Genomic DNA, 17,779 nt, shown 5'->3' on the forward strand with positions numbered 1-17,779 from the left:
TACATCCAATCTCTGGTTGTAGAAACACTTTTCTGACTTCTACACAGGGTTTAAATCAGATGGAAACATAAATTGCGCCATCTGCTGGGCATTTAGTGAATAACATAAACCCATGGTCTGATCAGAACCCCAGCAGATTGTTCAACAAGCTTAATTTCGAACAAACACTTTTTTTTTTATTTTGGTAATATTTCAAAAGTTTAATCAGTTTAAGCTTCTGAAGACACTGAGCAGATTTTACATGATTTTATTTCCTCTCAGCTGGATTCTAACAATCTTTAGAAAATCCCCGGACTGATGTCAGACAGTCCAGAACTCTGATCGTGGGATTTAATCCAGAACAAGCAAATATAAGAATATCAACAACCATGTAACATTTGTTGGAAAAGCACTTTATAAAGAAAGATTATGAGTACTTATTGCTACCACTACTACCAATAAAACTACTACTAGTGCTTTTGATCATAATATTAGCAATAATGAATATAATAAATAATTTAGTATTACCAGTATCACAAATATAACTAGACATCCTCACGTCCTCACATACTCACGTCCTCATGTCCTCACGTCCTCATATACTCACGTCCTCATATACTCACGTCCTCATATACTCACGTCCTCATGTCCTCACGTCCTCATATACTCACGTCCTCATATACTCACATCCTCACGTCCTCACATCCTCACGTCCTCATATACTCACGTCCTCACGTCCTCATACACTCACGTCCTCATATACTCACATCCTCACGTCCTCATGTCCTCATATACTTACGTCCTCACATCCTCATGTCCTCTCGTCCTCATATACTCACGTCCTCATGTCCTCACGTCCTCATATACTCACGTCCTCATGTCCTCATATACTCACGTCCTCATGTCCTCACCCATCCCGCCTACAGTTCCCTCATCTTCCCACTTTCAATGTGACTGTCCTAAAACTACTTCCACATTTCATGATGACATCTGGACAATTACAACCATTTAAATGATTGAACTATTTTCTGAATCCATAAAAATCTAATTAAATAGATGACAGTAAATTAAGAGTAAAAAAAAAAACAACGTGACAGTGTTAAACTTCAGCTATTAAACTGTTTTAAATGACATTTCAGTTAAATTGTGCTTGATTAGAAAAGCAGTTACAACTTTCTATTTCCTGTGAAACTCACGTATTTTTCCTTAAATAAAAAACTGGAAATAATTACACTGCTCAAAAAAATCAATAAAGGGAACACCGAAACAACATGATGTAACTCCAAGTCAACCAGACTTCTGTGAAATGGAACTGTCCACTTAGGAAGCAACACTGATTGACAATCAGTTCCACCTGCTGTTGTGCAAATGGAACAGACAACAGGTGGAAATTATAGGCAATTGGCAAGACACACCCAATAAAGGAGTGGTTCTGCAGGTGGAGACCACAGACCACTTCTCAGTTCCGATGCTTTCTGGCTGATGTTTTGGTCTGAATGCTGGCGGGGCTTTCACTCTAGTGGTAGCATGAGACGGAGTCTACAACCCACACAAGTGGCTCAGGTAGTGCAGCTCATCCAGGATGGCACATCAATGCCAGCTGTGGCAAGAAGGTTTGCTGTGTCTGTCAGCGTAGTGTCCAGAGCATGGAGGCGCTACCAGGAGACAGGCCAGTACATCAGGAGACGTGGAGGAGGCCGTGGGAGGGCAACAACCCAGCAGCAGGACCGCTACCTCCTTCTTTGTGCAAGGAGGAACAGGAGGAGCACTGCCAGAGCCCTGCAGAATGAGCTCCAGCAGGACACAAATGTGCATGTGTCTGCTCCAACAGTCAGAAACAGACTCCATGAGGGTGGTATGAGGGCCCGACGTCCACAGGTGGGGGTTGTGCTTCCAGCCCAACACCGTGCAGGACGTTTGGCGTTTGCCAGAGAACACCAAGATTGGTAAATTCTCCACTGGCGCCCTGAGCTCTTCACAGATGGAAGCAGGTTCACACTGAGCACATGTGACAGAGTCTGGAGACGCCGTGGAGAACGTTCTGCTGCCTGCAACATCCTCCAGCAGGACCGGTTTGGCAGTGGGTCAGTAATGGTGTGGGGGGGCATTTCTTTGGAGGGCCGCACAGCCCTCCATGTGCTCGCCAGAGGTAGCCTGACTGCCATTAGGTACCGAGATGAGATCCTCAGACCCCTTGTGGGACCATATGCTGGTGCGGTTGGTCCTGGGTTCCAACCTCCAAATCCAGTTGATACATTTGATTTTCATTGATAATTTTTGTGTGATTTTGTTGTCAGCACATTCAACTGTGGAAAGAAGAAAGTATTTAATAAAAATATTTCATTCATTCATATCTGCAACAACGTGTTACTTTCGTGTTCTCTTTATTTTTGGGAGCAGAGTATGTTTTACAGTCAAGTGTTTATCGTTTTAATTTATATGTAAATCTGCACCTGTACATGCATTTTTAATCTCATGGATATTTTCCTGTTTGGTTTAAAAATGTTACAGAAAAACCCTGAAATAAAACAGAAAAATGCATTTTTACCTTTTTCTGTTTGCAGTGTTGTTTGTAAGAAGTTGTGCAACATGAGAGGGTTTCTGAAACACCACTGCAAAACTTTTATTCCTTCTGAGACGTTCTGGAATCAGTTTATGTCTGGGATTATTAGTGTTATTATAATAACCCAGTTTAATCTGAGTTAAAACTAAAGGACTGATTTGGTCCACGTCTCCCCACCTGTTTGTTCGCAGGTTTACATCTTTATTCCAGATGTAAGAGAACAGCTCCAGTCTTTAATACAGAAATAAAGTAGTTTCATGTTCAGAGCCGCTTTTCATTCTGCCAACATCATGCAAACGACATTCCACTGGTGATTAGATCACTAACCCGAACCCTTTGTCCTGACCTGGTAGATATACATCTACCTGATAACGGCCAGCGCTGTTCACGACAAATGACCGGACTGCTGCTTCCGTGTTGAAACGTGCTTGTGGCTTCCATGCAGCACACTTTCTTGTAGTGTTTAGATAGGACTTCTATGTGGGCCTGACCAAAAGTAGACTACGGGATAGAGTGGCTGAACATAGATATGCAATCCGATCTAAGAATTTGAATGATCCTATGGCTAAACGCGATATGGAAGCCCAACATGCTAGCGATAAATCTTTGAGAGTCCATTGAGGCCATCAGCTCTGATGCCAGGGGTGGAGACAAAGTCTTAAACAAAGAGAGGCATACCGGATCTATAGCCTTAATGGCACCAGATATCCAGGTCTAAATGTGGACTTAGATTTAACATCATTCTTGTAGTTCTTATCCTCTCACATTACTCCTTAAAATTTCCTCATTTATTTGCATGTTTTGCCTGCAGATAACATTTATGGCTGGGTGGTCACAGAGAGTAAGACAGCTTCTCTGTATTTACTCTGATTATCCATGTGCTTCTAGAGGCCAGGGAATTGTTGCTTGTGTGTTTATTGTATTTATAGTCTGATGCCCCTAGAGGCTAAGAGTATATTGCTATATGTGCACATAACTATAACTGCTCCGTTTGTTTCACTATATATATAAGCCGATACGCGTTGGTGTATTTTTATTATTCTTGCCAATTTTTAATAAAGGTTTTTTTATTCGATCCGCTTTGAGTGCCTGGACCTGGATTTTTTCTCTCTCCATTTTTTGGATTCAGTCCTTTCGCCACACAAATGCTGTAAAGCGACAGCAGGTCTAGTTTGATGCGATCCTGTGTCCAGGCAGGAGAACGGATGTTAGTTTGGGTTTGTGGATGACTGCAGTAAGGTGACTGAGACTTAACCCCAGAACTGGTCCTGGTCTGATCCACAGGATAAATCTCCATGGTAACGTGCAACTGGATCTCGGATAAGTTGAGCCAGGATAACCAACACTTCCACCAACAGGCGTGCAGAATTCTCTGCAGATGCTCCGTGTGTAAAAGAATCCATGTCAGAATATAATTTAATTTACATTCTAATGTTTATTTTCATCATCTGGTGACTTCATGATCATTTTCCCAATCAAACAGGGTGAGGGCCGTAACGGCAGTTTCTTTCCTCAGCTAACAAACATAAGATGAAGATTACCACTTAATTTAGAATGGATTTATATAAATCTTTATAAACTTTAAAATCTGTATAAATGTTTATAAACTTAGACATCAGAAGTAATTTATCATGTGCAGCATCTCAGGAAACATAATTGAATGATTATTTGCGAATTACTTTAATATATCCATGTAATTAGTATTATATTTGATTCTCAGTACATGTATATATTTCCTTTATGATTGTTGACTAAGTAGTTACTGATAAATTTACTTAATAAATTTATTAATGCTGTATTTATGTAGTGCATCATGGCAGATCTGTCCCTCCAGCATTAATTCCGTTCAGTAATGCATTAATTCTACATTAACGTGATAATTTATTATTTATTTAAAATGTTTTTATTCGTCTGTTTGTTTATTTCGACAATAAGATGAAAGGTCCTGGGTAGAAGGGGCGTGTTGGTGGCGGACAGGAGATGAGCTCCAGAGATATAAATGTTAAAATGGTGAGGAGGGAAACACCGCGATGCCACAGCAGCTCCATCTTGCCACGTTCCAGAGGAAAGAGGTGGGCGGGACTTACGCAGCGCGAGCCACACGGTTGAATAAGCCCAGCGCATCTACAATCTGATTGGACGGAAAGCCCCTCAATCCCCGCCCTCTTCCACAGTGCGCGCTTGTCATTGGGTAAGAGGGCTGTCGGTCTGTCGGTGGACGGTTCGGAGTGTTATGAGGCTGGAGGACAGTTTTTGATTTCTTTTCCCTGCGAGATTTCAGCTTGACGTCGCTTCAGTCCCGTTTCTGCGTGGTTTCCCGGCTGCCACGGACATAGCATGGCTCCAAAGAAGAACGCGAAGGTGCACGCGAAGTCTAAAGGTGAGTTTGCTGCTTCCCACGATGTCTGCAGCTGCGTGGATCCCCCAGGTTTCACGGCCAGGCCTTTCACAGTTAATCTGGTGCTTCACTCAGGCCCTGCGCGCGCACGTCCACCTGCGGCTCGCCAGGTGAGCCGTTCCCACCTGAAACCGGATTCATGGCGCATGTAAACAGCGCACTGTCCGACACGTCCACGCAGCTGCGTGGAAGGAACAAGTCCACGCAACCAGCCGCCTTTCCAGCGTGACGTGACGCAGAAACGCGGCTCGCGCCTCCGGAAACTGTAATTTATCCTTTAAACGTGAGGAAACGTCCCAAAACGTCTTCCTGGACGGTTTTTCGGGCTTGTTGACGAAGCCCGGGATTACTAGCATCACAAACCCACGCGAGAGGTCGCGCGAGCTTCCTCCTCTCCTGAGGCTCGCGCAGCTGCATACCTGTCTGCGTGTTTTGCTTCACGCACGCGGAGTGGGAAAATCGGAGAGAAACGTGCACACCCACCACAACCCCTCTGAATGCTCACGTGTCAGTACTCCGGGGGGGGACGATGAGGACGTGGCGCGTGGGGTCAGACCCCCCCACGCAGCACTTTCTGCTTCACTGTTTTCATCTCCTCGTTTAATACGTCAGCTGCGGCGCGCGCAGCTTCCATCAGGTACTGCGCGTTCTGGCCCTTAATTGTTTGGCACGTGCCCTGTGTGCGCGTGACGGGACCTTTAAACCGCCATATTTGTAGTTTGGTTCAGCAAGCAGCGACACGTGGCTGCGGGTTCAACGCGAAGGCTCGTGCACGCTACCAGGACCCCCTTCACGCACATCCTGCCCCCCTCCCTCCCCGATGCATCACACATGCACGCGCACAGCTGAAGGACGCGCGCTATTTCTGCAGCTTTACGGAGATTTGTGACGAGTTCTGCGGATAAAAGGGCTAAAATCCGCAAACAGACACGTTGCGCAGCTTCCAGCTTTTATTTTACATAAAATATCAGATGAACCACGCAGAGGGGGGGCAACAAGCTGAAAAACATTCCATTGCATTCAGCCGACACAAGAAGAACTCCTTTATGGTGTGGAAATTAAATGCGCTTATTCCATGAAATACCAACAACAAAAAGCAAAACAGAAAAACCCCTGAAAATGCTGAGAAACTGTGCTTATTATCATCCTCTCGATTAAAAAACATTTGTTGTTTTTTTCTGTATTGTTGTTATCGAGCCACTGTGGCTCTGGAGCCGCAGGTTGCACACGCCTTGTTCTCAGTCTTTAAGTTTCATTCCTTTCCTTTTCATGCCAAAACAATGAATTATCAAAGTAAAAGTAAATTCCATTTAAATCTGCTGTGCAGAAAAGGAGTTAATCCACATCCTAACCCAGAAAAGGCTGGCTTTGACGTCCAGCTGCTATTTGATACATAAATAATAAACAAGCAGATCTGGAATAAATCGAATGTTTTTATTCTGTTCTGGCGTCGGGCTGCTCGACATGTTTCCCATATGATCTTTAATGAAAGATGATGATATTGTTTTGATGCTGTTTACGGTGAAATGCTGTGGTAAGTGCTGCTGTGGTTGCTAAGCAACCGTTTAGTTGTCAGACTGATCAGCTGTTTGACTGTTTTTATTCCCTGTGGTGGAAACTGATCTGCTTCTGGTGGTTGCTGTGTTTTATTTTCCTGTAAAACCTTTCCTCAGGACCGTCCTTCGCCCCCCCCGGTCCTGTCCAGAGTCCTGCCCGGAGGCAAGCGGTTGCTGGGGTAACGGCTCTGTCTCTGCGATGCGGTGTGCTGTGTCTGAACTAAGCGTGTGTCCTGCATGGTAGCATGTTAAGTAGTTTAATTCAGGATTTCTGATCAGAAACGTGTAGAAAATTCTCATCATTTACACGTCCACCTTCATCTCTTCTTCATTTAATAACTTCTGAATATTTTAAAAAAGACATTAGTCAAAGCAGCTGCTCAGAAATCCATCAAATCTTTATGATTAATAAATACAATAAAATAAAGATTAGATCCAATCACTAAATAATGTTGAACAGATTAAAATATGTAAAACAGTATAAATTATTATTGTTAAAGTTTTTATTCTTTTCAGTCCAGACATGTTGGCTATCAAACATCTTTTTATTTATATTATTAAAAAAAAATTATTTTAGTCTCATATATATATATATATATATATATATATATATATATATATATATCTGTCTGTCTGTCTGTCTGTCTGTCTGTCTGTCTGTCTGTGTGTGTGTGTGTGTGTGTGTGTGTGTGTGTGTGTGTGTGTGTGTGTGTATAAAATATAATGATACATGACTGAGTGTGGGATGTTCGGTCGTGTGCTGCCTTCCTGGCAGGTTGGGTGTTTATGTAACTGGTGTGATGCTGGTTTAACAGACATATTGTTCTGGCGATACTGGGATTTCTGACAACAAAGCCAGGAATGGAGGTCGTTTCCTGCCTTTACTGTGGAGCTTCTCACGCTGGAATGTCCCGACCGCCGTGTCCCGTAGAACCAGACCGACCAGGTTCCAGTGGAGCGGAGGCAAACCGGGTTGGGGTGGTGCAGATGGCTTCATGTGGACACATTCTGCTCCAGTACGGCTGCTCATGGTTTTAGGTGTCGGTTTCTCAGAGCTGAGCCAGTGTTTCATTTGTTTGGAGCAGAGACATTATTTTGCCAGGAGGGTCAAAGGTTACAGAACACGGAGAGCTGGAATGTCCTCAGAACTGTATGAACCTGTGTGTGTGTGTGTGTGTGTGTGTGTGTGTGTGTGTGTGTGTGTGTGTGTGTGTGTGTGTGTGTGTGTGTGTGTGTGTGTGTGTGTGTAACAGTCATGTACATATACGCCTGCTTAAGGCCCACGGGGAGAAGGCTGAGGGTTGGAGGCAGCACCAGCAGTCCTTACATAAGACTGGAGACGAGCTGCAGACTTGAACGGTGTGGACGGAGAAGGAAGAACACATTTGTTTAGAGAAGACTTGGGCGTGAATTAACCGCTGTGGTCCTGAGCATGGAGGTACCAGAAGAACAAGGGGGTATGCTGCCGCATGGTGTGTGTGTGTGTGTGTGTGTGTGTGTGTGTGTGTGTGTGTGTGTGTGTGTGTGTGTGTGTGTGTGTGTGTGTGTGTGTGTGTGTGTGTGTGTGTGTGTGCCCAGATGCACGTGAAGTTGCTGTCTCTAGTTGTAGCTGGCTGTTTCCAGCTGTGCAGGAATGGTTGAAAAACAGACTTTCCGCGCTCTTCCTCGCCTTGAACTGGAGGTCTGCTTTGTCCAGGCTTGACTGCAGTTTTCAGTAACGTGACTGTAAATCTGGATTTTCAGTCCTGTTGAAATATCAAGCCGTCATTAACAAAAACTTGTTTTCACCAGACGTTTAATGAGACGGGGATCCGTAAATGATCCTGATGTCTACTTCATGTTGAATGCAGTGTTGCTGGTTAATAAAGTAATTTCTGCTTTCATGTAGACCGTTCTCAGTGGTGCCACTTCATGGCTAACAGCTAGCTGCCCGTTTGTATGACTGTGTCTTGTTTCTCAACAAGCATGATGCCAGCTAACGTCCCACTTTCCAAACCAGTTCAGCTCAAGTTCAGCTCCTGTGTGTCCAGGTCAGACATGTCTACAGTAATGAGCTTGTTGGTGCTCAACACCTGCATGATGATCCAGAATCCTGCTTTCCAAACCTCCAGCTGACGTAGCTTCAGCTAGCAGATCCAGCTTCCAGCACGTTTACAACGAGACGCTCAGTTTCACAGGAACCAGAAGCTACACGTCGCCAGAGGTTTCTTCATGTCTGCTGGCCGGATGGGAATCAAACCTCCCGCTGTGGGGAGTGTTTCCTCTCCATACTGAAGTAAAACCCAGCAGACACAGATAACGTTAGCGTGGTGTAGAATGAGGGACGTCTCCGTGGAACGTCTCAGACGTTACCGTGAGAAAACGTTGATATTTGACCGTTTATTGACACCATGAAGGAGAAAAAACTCTAAATTTCCTTTAAGGCTTAAAGTCTCGTCTCCACATCTGGCATTAACAACCCGCTGAAGGTTGAACTGGTCCGATATCCAGCCGTCTTCATGACAGTTGCATTTACACCAAGAGAAACTTCTTTTGCTGCTGAACAGCAACAACGTGACGCTAACGCAGCTGAGAGGCTTCCAGGTTCTGGTTTGATGCAGCAACACGTTGATGCCGCCGTTCAGGATCGGCAGGCGGTCTGGAAAAGGAAATCCGTCACTGGGAAGCCGACTGGGACATCCAGAGACACAGGAGAAGCTAGCTGGAGCCGCCGACTGGGACATCCAGAGACACAGGAGAAGCTAGCTGGAGCCGCCGACTGGGACATCCAGAGACACAGGAGAAGCTAGCTGGAGCCGCCGACTGGGACATCCAGAGACACAGGAGAAGCTAGCTGGAGCCGCCGACTGGGACGTCCAGAGACACAGGAGAAGCTAGCTGGAGCCGCCGACTGGGACATCCAGAGACACAGGAGAAGCTAGCTGGAGCCGCCGACTGCGACGTCCAGAGACACAGGAGAAGCTAGCTGGAGCCGCCGACTGGGACATCCAGAGACACCGGAAAAGCTAGCTGGAGCCGCCGACTGGGACGTCCAGAGACACAGGAGAAGCTGGCTGGAGCCGCCGACTGGGACATCCAGAGACACAGGAGGAGCTAGCTGGAGCCGCCGACTGGGACATCCAGAGACACAGGAGAAGCTAGCTGGAGCCGCCGACTGGGACGTCCAGAGACACAGGAGGAGCTAGCTGGAGCCGCCGACTGGGACATCCAGAGACACAGGAGGAGCTAGCTGGAGCCGCCGACTGGGACATCCAGAGACACAGGAGGAGCTAGCTGGAGCCGCCGACTGGGACATCCAGAGACACAGGAGAAGCTAGCTGGAGCCGCCGACTGGGACATCCAGAGACACAGGAGGAGCTAGCTGGAGCCGCCGACTGGGACATCCAGAGACACAGGAGGAGCTAGCTGGAGCCGCCGACTGGGACATCCAGAGACACAGGAGAAGCTAGCTGGAGCCGCCGACTGGGACATCCAGAGACACAGGAGAAGCTAGCTGGAGCCGCCGACTGGGACATCCAGAGACACAGGAGGAGCTAGCTGGAGCCGCCGACTGGGACATCCAGAGACACAGGAGAAGCTAGCTGGAGCCGCCGACTGGGACGTCCAGAGACACAGGAGAAGCTAGCTGGAGCCGCCGACTGCGACGTCCAGAGACACAGGAGAAGCTAGCTGGAGCCGCCGACTGGGACGTCCAGAGACACAGGAGGAGCTAGCTGGAACCGCCGACTGGGACGTCCAGAGACACAGGAGGAGCTAGCTGGAGCCGCCGACTGGGACATCCAGAGATACAGGAGGAGCTAGCTGGAGCCGCCGACTGGGACATCCAGAGACACAGGAGGAGCTAGCTGGAGCCGCCGACTGCGACGTCCAGAGACACAGGAGGAGCTACCTGGAGCCGCCGACTGGGACGTCCAGAGACACAGGAGAAGCTACCTGGAGCCGCCGACTGCGACGTCCAGAGACACAGGAGAAGCTACCTGGAGCCGCCGACTGGGACGTCCAGAGACACAGGAGAAGCTAGCTGGAGCCATCGACTGGGACATCCAGAGACACAGGAGAAGCTAGCTGGAGCCGCCGACTGGGACATCCAGAGACACCGGAAAAGCTACCTGGAGCCATCGACTGGGACATCCAGAGACACAGGAGGAGCTAGCTGGAGCCGCCGACTGGGACATCCAGAGACACAGGAGGAGCTAGCTGGAGCCATCGACTGGGACATCCAGAGACACAGGAGGAGCTAGCTGGAGCCGCCGACTGGGACATCCAGAGACACAGGAGGAGCTAGCTGGAGCCGCCGACTGGGACATCCAGAGACACAGGAGGAGCTAGCTGGAGCCGCCGACTGGGACATCCAGAGACACAGGAGGAGCTAGCTGGAGCCGCCGACTGGGACATCCAGAGACACAGGAGAAGCTAGCTGGAGCCGCTAGCAGTACGTCTGCGTTTTCTTTTCGCCTCCATGAATGTCATTGAGGTGGAAGTCACGTGATTGGTGACGAAAACTGAGTGGTTTATATTTTATAATATCTATTGAATAACCATATATACTAAAACGGTACGTGGCTCCTTTCCCTTTTTAAAATCAATACCTGATATTTTATTATGAAAATATTTTCAACAAAAACTCAAAGTACCAGAAATTCTGCTGTTTTTATGTCTTGTTACGGGGCAACCAGAGTCCCAAGTTTTTTCTCTTTTTTTTTTTTATTTTTTATTGTTCGTGTGATATAAATTCTCAATAAACTTTTCAATAATCAAATTATTTCACACATAAATTCATTTTATCGCCCCCTGGTTGTCCCAACATAAAATATGAGGATTTCTGCCTACAACAGGAAACCAGGTGGATGTGGTCTAATTCTGTAAAACGGTCAAATAACACAACTTTTCTTAAAGCAAAATGCTGAAATCAACTTTTTGGAGTTCTTTTTGGTCCCTAATGATCACCATGTTTAGGCATAAGGTGTCCACCGGTGCGCTCCCCACCAGGACTCGATGGCGGTGTGTTGGACCCTCCGGTGAAGAGAAGAGTGGAGTTATTAACTGATCATGGCCTGGTGGTGAGATGGCTCCGATGGGGTGGGAAGGTGTTTGTCAGGCCTGGCCGACCGGTTAGGGACAGTGCAGCTGAGGTGTTGAGGGGATCTGCTTTGGTGATCTTTTTCCAGATGATTGCGTCATGATCTCCAGCTCTTGCCGGAGTGATTCACAGCTGGGATGGGATCATGGGAGAGTGTCATCTCTGGGTCGGGAATGAGGTGCTTCCCCAAGTGGAGGGGTTCAAGTATCTCAGGGTCTTGTTTGCAAGTGAAGCAGAATCTAAATTAGTTTGTTGTGGTGAAGAAGGAGCTAAACCAGTCAGCGAAACTCACCATTTAACCGGTAAGTCTACGTTTCTACCCTCACCTAAAGTCACCAGCTGTCGGTAGTGACCAAAAGAAATGGGTTGCAAATACAGCAAATAGACAGTTAGTTCCTTAGTCAGGACCAGAACTCTGGGTAGAAGCTCAGTTATCCAGGAGATCAGAGAACAGCCGCTGCTCCTCCACATCCAGAGGAGACAGAACATTTGGTCTGGGTGCCTCTATGGTGAGATTTTCCTGGGAAGACAAAGAACATACTTAGCTGTGGGACGCCTGGGATCCTTCCCCAGCTGAGCTGGAAGATGTGGCGGAGGACGCCTGGTCTTCCTGCTTAGGCAGCTAAACGCCCCCCAGTAACAGATTCCAAAAGCCTGACTTAGATACTGGGAAGAAGAAAATACTTTATTATTGAACATTAAACTTATTGACGCCATAGAGGACTATTATTCTTTTCTGCTTGTTAGTTGATCTTTGGCAGCTCCTGATTGGATATTTCTGTCAATTTTAGCTCTGATTTGGTGGAAAGTTTGACACAAAGTGTCTTCATCATCATGTCCAGGTGAAAATAGAGGTGTCTTAGCAACACAGTGGTGATGGGGATGAAAAAGTCATAATTAATGGTGTTATCATGGATCTGAAAAGACTCTGAAGGATAGCCGGACTCTTAAGGGTTAATTTAATGGATCACATTCAGCATTAAGTGAAGACAGAAAGATCAGATCATTAGTTTGTTCCTTTGTGTTCTTTCTGTATGTCAGGGCCAGCTGGTTTCACAGCGCTATAAATAGTTGTCAATGACCTCCAACGCCATGCCGAACAGAGGGGGGACAACAACCCAGAAGGACTGACAGATGAACCGATACAAGGCCAGTGATTAGAGGCTCGGCCCAGATATAGCCCCAGAGGAGGAGAGAGAGGGACACTCTGAGGCTGCACTTTGGCCAGCTAGCCAGTCATCATAAAGCAAGGATGGGTGATCCGGCAACCCTGGTAGAGTCCATCGCTTCCCCTGTTGTCACGGCGATCCCTGCGGCGATTGTGGGGGAAATGCCAGGTAAGCATCGGGTACTGTGGAAGGATGGAGCTGCTTGGAGGTTATCGTAAGGAGGACGGAGGGTGTGTTAGCTCCACTTTTTCCAGGATACGTGTGATATGTCTCTCTATGACTTACTGGTCAGAAACGCTCCTTGTGCTTAGTGAGACTGAGCAGGTCACATGGCGAGGTTTACCGTCAGGAATGAAGGTGAGCTGAAGATTCCTCTGAAAGCGTGAATCTTTCTGGTCGTTCCCAGCATTGGACGGGTTTTTAGCCTGGAACCGTGTTCAGAGTTCAGGCGACATAGAGGTGTCTGAAATCTGACCCAACACCATGTAGCCGCTTTAACACCTGTTCATTCTCTGTCACTGGTTCTCCCATCATGCATTGTAGGATATCTTCGGCACTCCCAGAATAGCTTAATGGTTGTGGTGCATTTTATCTCTCATCTGCCCGCTCGTTCCAGTTTCCAGAACAAGGTCTGATGGATTAGTTCAGGTTTACCTGATGCCTTGATTCCCAGTGGATTTGTTCTGGTTTTATTTGGAACAAAAGCATCTAAATGTTCTAGTTGGTCCTCGTTACGCTGGACTGATTCTGCAGCAGGTTTTGTTTGGGGGAGGAGAAATGACCTGCAGTATGGCTGGGAGTCTTTGAGTCGAAGTGATTATTATTATTATTGATGCTTCTCTTTTCTCCGTGTAACTATAACTACTGTCCAACCAGGAGTGTTTGACATGGTTTCCTAATGCAGGACATTGTCAGAGTGAGTACTTCTGTATATTTCAGCAAACAATGGAGGCAAGGTGCAGCCAAAACTTACTGCCGCTCACAGCTAGGGGGCAGTAAACAAGGACCCAGAAATGGAGAAAATGCATTTAACGCCACATTTCCAGGGCGTTTTGTAAACAGTTTCCCAGTCTTTTGCTAACTGTTAAGGCAGGAGTGTTTGTCACTGTGCAACAGGCAAAAAAGATGCTAATGAAGTCTGAGAGGCGTCTCAGTGTTGCCTCTGATCTTGTGTTCATGCTCTCGTTTACACAACTGCATCTAGCGGTCAGTTTTGTCAGTTTTGCAACTCGCGCATGGACATGTTCGCCCGGGTCAACGTGAGCGCCTGAATGAATAACATGTCGCAGCCATGATGCGTTGCTAACGGCAAGTATATCCTTCACACCTCCCGAAACTAACCGTAACTTTCGGTTCAAATGAAACGACCATCAAGGCCGAAGTACCTCCACGCGCTAGCTTTTACTGAGAGGGTTCTTGCTACAGATGGTTCCACAGTTTCTAGGTCTGCCTTTTTCCTTAAGCTTGTTATTAATTACATTAATAATAATATCACAAACGGGTAAAGAACATTTCAGGTGACTGCCTCATGAAGCTGATTTAGAGAATGACAGGAGGTTGCAAAGCTGTCCCCAAAGCAAAAGGTCTTTAAAGAATCTAAAATATAAAACATAGTTTGGTTTATTTACCACTTTCTTGTTTACACGTGTTCCTTCGTAGTGTGGATGTATTTACAAGAAAAAAAGTAATGGGGAAAAATAAGAAAAAATCACTTATGAGGTGTGTCCAAACTTTTGACTCATACTGTGTATGTGTCAATATGTGTGTTTTTTTATATATATATATATATATATATATATATATCTTTTGAGGTGTATTACTTTATCCATCAAATTTCTAAATGTTTTTACTTTTTGACCAATTATTTTACTGTATTTTAATTACACTTTTAAATATTTGAGGTAATTTTAATTTACTGTATTTTTTACAAAACTAAAAAGAATTTGACTTTTTTTTTGTTTTTTTAAACTTTTTATTTATTTTTTTATTTCATTTTAGGTTATTTTCCAATTAATTTCACCCACCGCATTTTTATATTTATTTACTTTTTGACAAATTACCTAATTTTAAAATTTAATTTTCACTTAACTGTTTGTTTTTTAAGATGATCTCATTTTATTGAGTGTTTTTTAGCTACCCAATGTTTATTTTTCTTCTTTGTGAATCACTTTATTGTTGAACGTACTTAAATTGATTCCTTGCTAATATTTAACAATTGCACTAATAATTATTTAATTCTTGATTTTAATCCTCTGAAGATTTTTTTTTATAACCTAACCCTTTGTTTGCACTGAGAAGAAAAAGCAAGATAAGAATTTTATAGATAATAATAGTAATAATAAAGATGTTTTGTTGGTTGATTGAGATAACTGTTAAGGTCATATTGGAATGAGTTATATTGTTAACCAGACAGGTTTTCACATAACTAGTCCTTTTTCCCTTTTGCCCTGAATGCACCGCTGTTGACTCGTTTAAGAGCCTGTGGATTTAGTTCTCCACCGCCCTGCTGGTTTATTCTTGTTTTTCTTAGTTTTTGCTTTAAACGTTCTGTATGCCATCAGTAAACAAAGTTTGTTGTTGTTTCAGATGGCAGCAAAACCCAGTCAGCCAGTAAGAATGGGAAGAAGGCCGACTCCGGGTCCAGTGGAACCAGTTTCTTCACCTGGTTCATTGTGCTGGCCCTGCTGGGCGTGTGGACATCCGTAGCCGTGGTCTACTTTGACTTGGTGGATTATCAAGGAGTTCTTGGTGGGTTCATGTTGTAACACACACGTGCACATGCATGCATCAGGAGCACCTGGATGTGATCATTCCACCTGGTTTGCCTTGCTGAAGGTGTGGCCGCTTGGCTTTTACCTTCATGTGTCTGCAGAGCTGGTTTTGATTTCTCCAAGTGATGAACAGAAAACGTGTCAACTGATGTGACACGAATCTGCTCTGCTGAGATACAGCTTTTATGTCTCTATTTAGCTTATTTTTTATTTTAATTTAATTCTTTTGTTTTATCTGTTTAATTCTCTACTTTTTATATTTATTTTGATTCATTTCTTTATTTTGTGGAACTGAAGCTGCAGACTGTCATGTGTTGCATGCATTGTGAAATTCCTGCAGCTGTTTATGCTATGTTGACTTTGACTCCTTTATTCGTATTTTTCACTTATTTGCGCTGTAATAATAATAACCGCTGCGTAACTGTGTGTATTGTATGAATCAGCTGCTGAATCTGTTTTACCTGCCAACATGTATGTTCTGTGTTTTGCATGCAGACAAGGCTAAAGGCTTACAAATTAATCTGTCTGAGACGTTGCAAGGTAAAGCTCTATTTCTGTCTCCCTGATTCATCATACATGTTCTGGTAGACCCTTCTAACACACACACACACACACACACACACACGCACACACACACACACACACACACACACGCACACACACACACGCACACACACGCACACACACACATATAGAACCAACTTCTTTACAAGCTTTTCACAAACCCTTCCTCGACATGATCTTTATACATAAAGGGTTAAACCCGATCCACCATCTGATCCACATCAGTCCAGTTTGTTATAACTGGACTGATGTGGATCAGTTTATAAAAAATTACCTAGATAAGGAAAACCTCCATCTGAACCAGAACCAGGAAGGAAAACCTCCAGCGGGACCAGAACCAGGAAGGAAAACCTCCATCTGAACCAGAACCGGGAAGGAAAACCTCCATCGGGACCAGAACCGGGAAGGAGAACCTCCATCGGGACCAGAACCGGGAAGGAGAACCTCCATCGAGACCAGAACCGGGAAGGAAAACCTCCATCGGGACCAGAACCGGGAAGGAAAACCTCCATCGGGACCAGAACCGGGAAGGAAAACCTCCATCGGGACCAGAACCGGGAAGGAGAACCTCCATCGGGACCAGAACCGGGAAGGAGAACCTCCATCGGGACCAGAACCGGGAAGGAGAACCTCCATCGGGACCAGAACCGGGAAGGAGAACCTCCATCGGGACCAGAACCGGGAAGGAGAACCTCCATCGGGACCAGAACCAGGAAGGAAAACCATAATAAACCAGTTATTTGTTAGCTGATGAACTGGGTTGGGTTCAGGTTTCCTCTCGTATCATCAGAGCTTGTCAGGAAGTTGGAAACAAACCACTAAAGGGATTTTCCCGTCTTTAGATCCAGATCTGTTTGCATGGCACGTTTGACCTTTCAGGGCTTCCTGCTGGTGTTAAATGACCAACTCTCTCAGTTGACGTGTTTCTTTCTGGTCTGGAACGTGAATTCATCAGTTCTTTGTAGATTTCCAGCTAATGATTAGTTATTCTGGCTGTAAGCGGGAAGAACTGAGCGCTTCTGTCCCTGCTCTAGGGAAACTGGTGGCCTACGACACAGACGGGGACGGCGACTTCGATGTGGAGGATGCTAAAGTTCTGCTAGGCAAGTGCATTTTTCTGATTCATCACTAACGTCACATTTAAAAATCTGCATGATTTCGTGAATAAAATGGGTTTGCTGCTAACTGCTGCTGCACTAATGACGTCTGTAAATAAGCCCCGCCCACAAACACTTTTTTTCTTTTTTTAATGAACCTGTCCTGTCCAGCATCATGACAGCAGAGGGGGCGGTCTGCCAAGAAGCGGCTTGTAGATATGGAGCTCCCATTGATTATTAAATCTTATTCTTTTTATGGTTATTTATATCCAAAATATGTTTTTGCCATTTCTGCTTATAACTGCTGGACCAGACTGGAGGGAGAGAGACAGCCGAGGGAAAGACCAAAACAATAGAAAAAAGAATAGAAAAACAAAACAGATCAAAATAAAAAGTAGAAAACAAGCAACAGCAGCAAATCCTCAGAAAAACTGAACTCCTGCACCTCAGAGAGACATGACGCATCCAACGCTGCGAAGAAAACTGTGTGTGTGTGTGTGTGTGTGTGTGTGTGTGTGTGTGTGTGTGTGTGTGTGTGTGTGTGTGTGTGTGTGTGTGTGTGTGTGTGTGTGTGTGTGTGTGTGTGTGTGTGAGAATTGTGT

At 45.4% G+C, this 17,779-nt stretch overlaps 1 protein-coding gene across 2 annotated transcripts in view; it reads left to right on the top strand.

Moving 5' to 3' along the window:
* The first annotated feature begins 4,799 nt into the window (after positions 1-4,799).
* asph (aspartate beta-hydroxylase) overlaps positions 4,800-17,779 on the top strand; it is a 57,343-nt gene continuing 44,363 nt past the window's right edge. Inside the window, exons 1-3 of one of the 2 annotated variants that reach the window (XM_079243941.1) lie at positions 4,800-4,922; positions 15,332-15,493; positions 17,115-17,183. In XM_079243941.1, coding sequence (XP_079100067.1) covers positions 4,880-4,922; positions 15,332-15,493; positions 17,115-17,183 — 274 coding nt within the window. In that variant the 5' untranslated portion in view covers positions 4,800-4,879. Of the gene's footprint in view, positions 4,923-12,727; positions 12,914-15,331; positions 15,494-17,114; positions 17,184-17,779 lie in introns of those variants that run through there. The other variant, XM_079243940.1, reaches the window with a different exon arrangement.

Source organism: Telmatherina bonti (assembly GCF_933228915.1).
Source record: "Telmatherina bonti genome assembly, chromosome: 7".
Taxonomy (NCBI): domain Eukaryota; kingdom Metazoa; phylum Chordata; class Actinopteri; order Atheriniformes; family Telmatherinidae; genus Telmatherina; species Telmatherina bonti.